The sequence below is a fragment of the Capsaspora owczarzaki genome (genome assembly GCF_000151315.2).
Source record: "Capsaspora owczarzaki ATCC 30864 unplaced genomic scaffold supercont2.34, whole genome shotgun sequence".
NCBI lineage: Eukaryota > Filasterea > Ministeriida > Capsasporidae > Capsaspora > Capsaspora owczarzaki.
The window spans coordinates 1-8,734 of record NW_011887325.1 but is presented as its reverse complement, the minus strand read 5'-3'; the positions used below and the strand labels follow the sequence as shown (position 1 = coordinate 8,734).

The window sequence follows — 8,734 nt, the reverse complement described above, 5'->3', positions numbered from 1 at the left end:
CGTTTCTCGGGAGGGCGACGACGAGCGACAGCCCCCGCCCCGGTCGCCCCAGCAAGCTCAAGTCATTTCACCGCAACAACATTGTAGCACAGATCCTCCTCGATGAGTCCGACACCGCACCCGAAGTGGCCGCCACTATGCGCACATTGTCCAAAGTTCGTGTCTCTCCATGCACGATAAGAAGGGTGCTGCATGGTGCAGGACTTGTCAACGGAGCGAAGGTCAAAAAAGCCCTCTTGAAAGAGACACACAAAGAGCGACGCTTGGCCTTTGCACTCGCTCATCAGCATTGGACCGTCGATGACTGGCTGAGGGTCGTCTTCTCCGACGAGACTGCTCTCTATCTCTACAGGAACAACAACGGTGGTCGTGTATGGCGTCTGGTTGGCGAAACGTTGACCGATCGATGCGTGCAGGGCACGGTCAAGTTCGGCGGTGGCCATATCAATGTTTGGGGCGCCATCTCTCGTTTCGGAATTTCGCTTTTCTGCGAGGTCGGCGACGTCATGAACGGCGACACCTACCTCTCAGTTTTGGAGAGCGAGTTGCTAGCAAGCATTCGCGTGTGGAACAACAAAAACGAGATGATTTTCATGCATGACAATGCCCCTTGTCACAAAAGAAAAGATGTGGCGAAGTGGTTCGAAACCAATCAGATCACCGTCCTGGACTGGCCTGCGAGCTCTCCCGACCTCAACCCCATCGAAAATGCGTGGAACATGGTCAAGAACAAGATCTACCAGGAGAGGGAGATCAAGAGCAAGGCCGCGTTGTGGGAACGCTTCCAAGCGGTCTACGAAGAAGTGCTCACGCCAGAGGTCTGCCGCGATCTCATTTCATCGATGCCGCGCCGCATTCAAGCTGTGATAGATGCCAATGGTGGTTATACCAAGTACTGAAGTGGAGCGAAGGCGCTGCGACACGTTGTTTGTGTGCCATGTAATGCTTTGTGAAAATTGGGCAAAAAAGCCGCTCTTTTTCTGTTTTTTTGAGTTTTCATTTTTGTCTGTTCTCGCTTCGAATCTTAACTCCCAGCCCGCTGCTTCACTTCTAAAATGTGTCTGGTACACTGTACCATGAATGAACATTCCGCGGGCGAGACGGAAAGCAACACAGGTCCCAGGGAGGGCGAAAAAGTGAAAAAAAGAGGGGGGGTCGAAATTTAATGATCGGGATAGTATGTTGCCTCAGTCGCCACTCTCCACATTAACATTCACCAGGTCTGCAACACTACCATTGTCGCAAAAGTTCCGATTCAGTCAAAGTCGCTTCACTCTTCATTTCTAATTGACAACCTGTAACAATGGCAATGCAAACGCGTAAGTCCTTCCTCAACATCGCAACAAAAACCAACAAAATCGGGTCGACGCACTTTCAACGCCCGCTTTGTCGCCTCGAGACCGCGTCCTAACTGGTCGCAAGAACAAGAAAGACACATAAACTATATTTATGACAATGTGAAAATGAAGCGGCAGGCATCGAGCAGGGACAAAGGACCTAAAAGCGACGTCTCGGCTGAACGGGCATTTTTGCTGGCGTTCATTGTTGTTGGCGTAACAGGATAACTTTGTCGGCTTTGACTCTGTCCCCTCATCACTCTAGAAAAGGACCCTCGATCAATGAGTCAATGAGTCAATCCTGTTAAAGCGTCAAACCCAGTTGCTGACAGGAAAGAGGCGGACGAGAGGAGAAGCAGGGCAGACGATTGGCTGAATTTTTGCACTGCCACCACGTTTGGCAGCCAAGTACGCTTTTGCCATCATGACTTGGTTTCGTGCAGACTCACAAATCCAAGGCAAACAATCCATCAACCATTCCTTGACCGCTCTCTACAATGCACCAAAAATACTCAAACTTTTGCGTTTTCACTTTTTTTTGTCCCGCATCTCGTCTGTTGAACAGGCGCGGTTGAGAACGATCTCGTCGGTGTCATTCTTGACGACCACCAGCATTTGCTGGAGCTCTTCCGAGAGTTTGACTGCGAAAAGGCGAAAAGCAAGCGCAAGACAGACATGGCAAAGCACATAATCAAGCAGCTGGCGCTGCACGACTGGCTGGAAGTGCAATTCCTCTACCCTACAATGCAAAAGATTGATTGCACCGCCACGCACCACGCCCTCGATGCGCACATGGAGGCCGAAACGCTGATTGAGCAACTCCTGTCCGGCGACATGGATCCGGAATCGGAGGCCTTCCGCGAGCAAATGTCAACGCTCATCACCGACGTGCGCCGTCATATGATGGACGAGGAGTTTAACATTTTGCCTCAGCTGCGCAAGCACTTTACAGTGACAGAGCTGGTCAACCGGGGCGAGCTCTGGGAAAAGGCCAAGGCGTGTGCTCCACAAAACCCGCGGCTCGCTCCTGCTCTTTCGCTGCACCAAGGCATCACAGCCGCCCAGCTGGATCTCAACCCGGCAGCAGACGAGCTGAGTGCTCACTGAGTGTGCAGGGGCGTACAGCGCGAGGATGGGAATTATTGTATGTCGGAAGTCGGAAACAACAAACAAACAAACAAACAAACAAACAAACAACAAACAAACAAACAAAAAAACAACAAACAAACAAACAACAACAAATGTCCAGGCAGTTTTGTTTTGATGTCAGAGTTCTGAGCCGGTCCTTGTTGTCTTCATGGAAATAAAAGGCATGAACTTTCCAAACGCGGCTGCTTGGGGGCACATACGCAAAAGCGACCGGCATTGTCAAACACCCACGATGCAACGAGAAAAGGTTGAGCATCGAGTGTTCTTCAGTACGAGTGTATTTACGACTGAAACGTCAGGATAATGCGGGTTGGATGGCCATTTGGGTGCACAGGACGGGCAAAGTTAAACCAATGTAGAAAATTCATACTGAACAACGCACTGTAAAACCCATGAATGCAAGTTTCTTGAAATAACATGTTCACAGCTGGGAGCTATCTCCGTCGAGGTCGTTCAATCATTAACTGGTACATGGCGCTTCCCAGCAAGCCGCCCAATGGCGGGGCGACGAGAGGAACCCACGACCAAGAATCGCCGGCAGTAAAGACTTCGCCGCCCCACCCAGCCATGTACGTGAACAGGCGCGGTCCAAAGTCACGCATCGGGTTGAGAGGGTAGCCGCAGTTGAAGCCAAAGCTGATGCCGATGGCAGTCACGAGCACGCCCGCCGACGGCGGCAGTCCGTGCTTGCCAACAGACGGATTTTGCTCGTCAGTGATGGAAAAGAGACCCATCAACAGCAGAGCCGTCGCGAGGATCTGGTCTGCAAACCCTTCGCCAATCGAAACGCCAGGCGCGAGGTAGGTGGCAAAAATGCCAGCAGTTGCTTTGGTGCCCGTGACGTGGCGGGACCCTCCGTCAAACTCTTCAATTCCATCGTAGTAGATAGCGTAGACGAGAGCGGCGGCTAGAAAGGCTGCAAGGAGCAGAAGTTGTCGGTGGGCCAAACGGGAGCAGCAGAAGACTCAGCAACAACCACAACAACAAAAACAAACAAACAAACAAACCCCCCCCCCCGAAAAAAAAAAAACACCAAAAAAAAAAAAAAAAAAAAAACCCCAGCACGAGCGGTTGGCGTCGCTTACATCCAACAAACTGCGCCAGAATAAACAGAGGTACTTTGCGCCATGGAAATCCCTTGAACACAGCCAATGCGAGTGTTACCGAGGCGTTGAGGTGTCCGCCATGCGAGACCATGACGCCGATGCAGACTCCAAGCCCGTTGCCAATGTGCACCGCCAGCGGATTCGACGTACCGACAACAAGATGCGCCACCTACTTGTTTTTCAGCAACATCACAAACAGCAAAATTGCATTTCAGTTCGCCGGGAGCGGTGAGTTTTCGGCGACGAGAATCGGTTCTTCAGAGCATAAAAATCCGCGACGTACCGATCCAAGCGCGAATAGCACCATGACAAACGTGCCCAGCGTTTCCGCAAGCAGATCTGCAGTGAGCGATGGCTGGAATGGCGCCACGACACGTCGCTTCCTGTGATACTCTCTGGGCGAGTTAGTATTGCCATCATCGTCGTCGTCGTCGTCCGAGTCGAACGCCTCGAGTCCGCGCGCCTGGCTGGCTCGTGGTCCTGCTTGTCGGCCTGGGTTGGCCTTGTACGTCGCATGCTGGCGTGCGGCATCGAGCGGGGCGTCTTGACTGTGGTTGTTGATGCTCAGTCCACGATTGAGATCGGCTTGCCCAGCAGCAGCGTGTCCACTGCCATTGCCATTGCCACTGCTACTGTGGCTATGGGTGTGACCGTGGACGTGACTATGGCTCTGATGGTGGTGCGCTGTGGCATCGCCAGTGAATGTCACCGTGCGATGGTACCGCACTGCGTTCGTTGCATGGTAATCCGGGTTGCTCAGAAGCGGCTCAGATTCTCCCATTTAGAAGAACGAATCGCCTTCAGCCCTGGTTTGTTTGATGGTATTTTTGGTCTAAACAAAAGCAAAACACAAGAAAACACAAGAAAACCAAAAAAAGTAATGAAAATACGACACTGGCCCAACTTTTTTCGACCTTTGTCGGTTTCGAGAAAAAAAGTTCGAGCCGGTTCGATCTGGCTCCCTCTCTACCCCCACACTGTGTTGACAATACGATTTTATTGTAGCGTCTAGTTTTTGGGGCGGGTAGCGCACCGAGAATCGTTGGGGTGGTCGAAAAGGTGGAATTGAAGAGCGAAAACTTCCATTTTTGGACGAGCTTTATACCCTGTTTTTGGCCCAAAAACCTCTAGAAACGCTGCCCTGAGAGTTCTATTCACTGTCCACCGCTGCCATTGCAGACGCCGGCCTATTTTATCACCTGTTATCATATGCAGTCTTTTTGCGTGGCCGAGCAGCAGCCGTGTGAGATCGATTTTTCCGAAACTTTTGTATCGTTGATGGTTCGGTCCAAACGAAGTGTGTTTGATCCGGTGAACAATGCCAGAGCGGCTGAACGACTACGAATGAAGCGCCGAGATGAATATCGGGAGCAACAAGTACGCAGAAGCGAAGGCAGGGGGGGGTGAAGGTGCCGAAGCGTTTTGGCGCGAAAATCTTCTCACTTCTCTGCCATCTACCAGGCCATCAAAGCCGTCCAAAGGCACCTCCATGCCCTTCAAGAGGCTCAAGCATCATCGCGCAAGCCCCGCCGGCGGCAGAGCATCGCCGCGGCTGCAAGTCCCGCGCCGCCTGCCGCCTACTTGACTTTTGATGCTCCCACATCCGAGCCTATCCCTGTACCATTGCAAGCAGCTGCAACCCCCGTCAGATCGCGCAGAAAGGCCACAGAGGATCTGGTCCCCGGCTCCCGTGAAGCGAAACGCCGGCGCGAGGAAGCGGTGCAGCTTGGCTGCGAAGCTCTCGTCGCTGCTGTCGCGCAGGTCCATGGCCATGACGACGCTCTGGTTGCCGAAACAGCTCAGGCTGCTGCGCAGAAATACGTGCCATCTGTCACAGCTGGCACAGTGGCCCAGATCCGCCTGCAGTGCACAGCAGAACTGCTGCCCATTCTTCCAGACCAGACACCGCAGCTTCTTGGAACGGTCGCCCATCACAAAACCAAGGACATATTAGCAACCATGCCTGGTGTGACGCGCTACGCTGTGCAACAGGCGCGCGCGAACAATCTGCACTATGGAGTTGGCCAAATCGCTCAGCGGACGCCAGCCACGCCGCGCAAGTCGCGCCCTCTAGATGCGAGCGTCCGCGCATTCACGCTGGATCACTCAGTTCCCAGTGCTCACAAGACAAAGGTGGACCCTGTCACTGGTGAGGCGAAGCCTATCGTCTACCTGGAAACATCGATGCGGAAGATGCACGAAGACGCCCAGAAAACGGCCTCCTGTGCTCTTGGAGCGTGTTCCAGCGCGCTCTACACGCAGGAGAGTTTATATTCCAGCGGCGTGTTCCTGAAAACGGACTTTGCGGCAACTGCCACCGAGCGTTCGCGGTTTTTAGCGAGGATATCCCTTTTCTGCTGCAAGAACTGGAACGATTGACGATCGCTTTTCCGGACGCACATACGGCAGGGCTGCGTCTACAAGGGCTGAGGGACCATCTTTTCGCTTTGACAGCTGATCCAACCAAGCATTACGACCACCCCTTCCACTGCCTCGCATTCGGGTTGGACGACTGCCAGCAACAGCACCACCTCGGCGTGCTCAGCAGTCCCCAGCCGTGCCCAATCTGCACCCAAGGCCTCACTACCCTTGCCGATCTGAGCCTGCACATCGACGCCCATCTCCCTCAAAACCCCGGCGAATGCGCCGATATGCAGACCATCCTGGAGCGAGGATGCCAAACTCTTCAGCAGTGGGTGGCGCACCTTCTCCGCTCGGCTCATACTCGATCCCTCATCAACAAGACGATCAACAACCTAGGTCCCGGTCAAGCTGTGTTCTTGTGTGATTTCAAAGTGAGTTTCGAACAGCCAAAAACTTTCCGCGATCTGTTGTCCTAACGAGCTTCGAAACTCTGTCGTCCTTCTTCCTGCTAACAGATGAAAATCATGCCAGATAACTATCGTCAGAGCAGCCAAGCTTTTTTCGCGAAAACTGGGATCTCTTTTCATGGAATAGTGTTCTTTTTCCGTCAACCCAGCACGAACGAAGTAGCCATGCTTCACTTCGACGCCTGGCTGCCCGATGAAAAACAGGACTGGATTCTGATCATCCATCATCTGCAAGCTGTGTTTGCAGTCATCAACTCGCTGATCACAGAGGGACGAGTTCCACCGTAAGAGCAGTGTTGTCGCGAAAACTGTTTGTCGCATTTCTCTCACCGCCCGCTCGTCCCAGAATCAATACTGCCTCTGTTGTTACAGACGCAGGTGCACACTACGTCAACTCGCCATTCAGCGTCTTCCTATCCAGTAAGATGCATACTCAAGCGAGTTTCGACATCACCGACCTTTGGCACTTCGAGGCTGGTGAAGGTGAGGAGCATGTCGAGCTGTCGATCCCCGAATCTTCAAGCGTACTGATAAGTTGTACATTTCAAACAGGCAAGTCACGCATCGACCTTCACTTTGCGCACGTCAGCGCAAAGTTCAGCGAGTTCATGAAAGGTGGCAACTCAATTCACAACGGCATGGATGTCGAAAAAGGTAGGGCCTTGTATTTCATGTATTCCATTTGTTTGAATCGATTATGGCTGCATTTGCTGACTGGACACGTATCAGCGCTCGCTACGATGCCAGGAATGACTGTCCACCAGCTGCACATTGACGAAGCGACGCGTCGCCGCCTTCAAAAGGTCCCAAAGAGTATCCCAACTCTGGATCAGGCAGGTCACATCGTGTACAACAACGGTGGCATGCAGGGATTCCGACTGAGCGACCGCTGCATGCTGTTCGAGTACACTGGCGAGCGGCTGCGAGAAGTCTATCGCCACGACTTCTCGACGCACCTGACCCTTGGCCAGCAGAACAGTCCACATTGGAGCAACAACGCCGAACACCACGCCCAGATTCGGCGTGAACGAGACTCCCACCCCGAGACTGCTGCCGTTTCTCCAGCGACGTCCGAGGCCGCCGCCGTTTCTCCCGCGACCTCCGAGACCGTCGCCGTTTCTGCCGCGACCTCCGAGACCGCTGCCGTTGGTGCAGCGACCCCCGAGACTGCTGCCATTTCTCCAGCTTCACCACGCACTCCATCCAATCAAGTCCCACTGAACGGTTCCCTTCAATTCACGCCAACGATGCTCCACACCATCAATGCAGCGCCAGTGTTGATGAAGGGGACCAAGACGTGTGGACCCCAGTCCAAGACGCGCAAGTCACTTGTTTTCACTCCGCCCACTCCGAGCAAATCTCCCAACCTCCAATGTCCGAAGTGCAGCAAGCTGTACAAAAGCTCTGCCTGGCTGAGTCGTCACATCCAAGACTGTGCGGTCGCCTCCAATGCTGAACTAGGGCTTCCTGAAGACGACCCGGGAAGCGAATTGATGGGCACGCAATCGGCAACTGCCTCCAACGCGGAAGAAGTGGCTACCACAGACGACTCTTTTTCAGACGAGGATGAAGCTACAGCCGCTGCATCTTCAGAAGGGGCAAGCTCGGCCTGGGTATTGACTTGCGGCGAGGAGTCCTCGCCAGAGCCAATGACGATGCCGGCCTCGATGCGTGCACTCTCGGCCAAAGCCAGCCAACCGCTGTTTCGACATGATTTCACAACAACTGAACCGCAGCTGGCGAAGTTGCAGAGCCTCTTTCCTGCTGGTGAAGGTTTTGTTACAGAGCCTGTTCCCGTGAATCGCACAACCGAAGAGGCACGAGCACCCATCAGATTCCTGTTTGAGTGCGCGAGAGCAAAAAATGATCGCATCTTGCCTGCGGACGCTTTGCAACTCGTCATGGACCAGGATGGAGAATTGCGCTGCCGGGCGTTGCAGATTGATTTCCCTCACGTCAAGTCCTGGCTTGCCCAATGGGCTCGCGCCCCGCCTACAAACCAGCCGCGCTCGCTAGCAGCCAACAGCCCGCGGCTTGAAACTGACGAGGTGACTTTGGATTCGTTGCCTCCGAATGCCAGATGGGGAAACGATTCGGAGAACGAGGAGCTTCCCTCCTGGACAGCGGCCGGCGACAGCGATTTCAGTGTTACAAGTCCTTCTCGTTCGCCTCGGCAACGTCGAACGCGACGGCGGGTGACTGCTGCTGAGGAGGACTGATTTGCTGGAAGCGTTCTGGATCGGCGTGCCAGCATTGGCCCGCTGGCACGCCGCCTGTGTTCCGCGAACGTTGTTTTGAATGTGTAGTGTTA

At 53.7% G+C, this 8,734-nt stretch overlaps 3 protein-coding genes across 3 annotated transcripts; 2 read left to right on the top strand and 1 right to left on the bottom strand.

Annotated features, from left to right (window-relative positions):
* Positions 1-1,303: 1,303 nt before the first annotated feature.
* CAOG_08311 (hypothetical protein) lies at positions 1,304-2,444 on the top strand (the record flags this gene model as incomplete). Its single annotated transcript, XM_004341619.1, has 2 exons — positions 1,304-1,319; positions 1,903-2,444. 2 exons carry the CDS (start codon positions 1,304-1,306, stop codon positions 2,442-2,444), a joined length of 558 nt encoding a protein of 185 aa, XP_004341667.1.
* Positions 2,445-2,548: 104 nt separating this feature from the next.
* Positions 2,549-4,194, bottom strand: CAOG_08310 (aquaporin 10). Its single transcript, XM_004341618.2, has 3 exons — positions 3,876-4,194; positions 3,572-3,761; positions 2,549-3,402 (listed from the first exon to the last, which is right to left on the bottom strand). Exons 1-3 carry the CDS (start codon positions 3,897-3,899, stop codon positions 2,921-2,923), a joined length of 696 nt encoding a protein of 231 aa, XP_004341666.2. The 5' UTR covers positions 3,900-4,194; the 3' UTR covers positions 2,549-2,920.
* Positions 4,195-4,820: 626 nt separating this feature from the next.
* On the top strand, positions 4,821-8,642 carry CAOG_08309 (hypothetical protein; the record flags this gene model as incomplete). Its single annotated transcript, XM_004341617.2, has 5 exons — positions 4,821-4,969; positions 5,054-6,387; positions 6,472-6,707; positions 6,770-7,077; positions 7,153-8,642. Exons 2-5 carry the CDS (start codon positions 6,244-6,246, stop codon positions 8,640-8,642), a joined length of 2,178 nt encoding a protein of 725 aa, XP_004341665.2. The 5' UTR covers positions 4,821-4,969; positions 5,054-6,243.
* Positions 8,643-8,734: the final 92 nt, after the last annotated feature.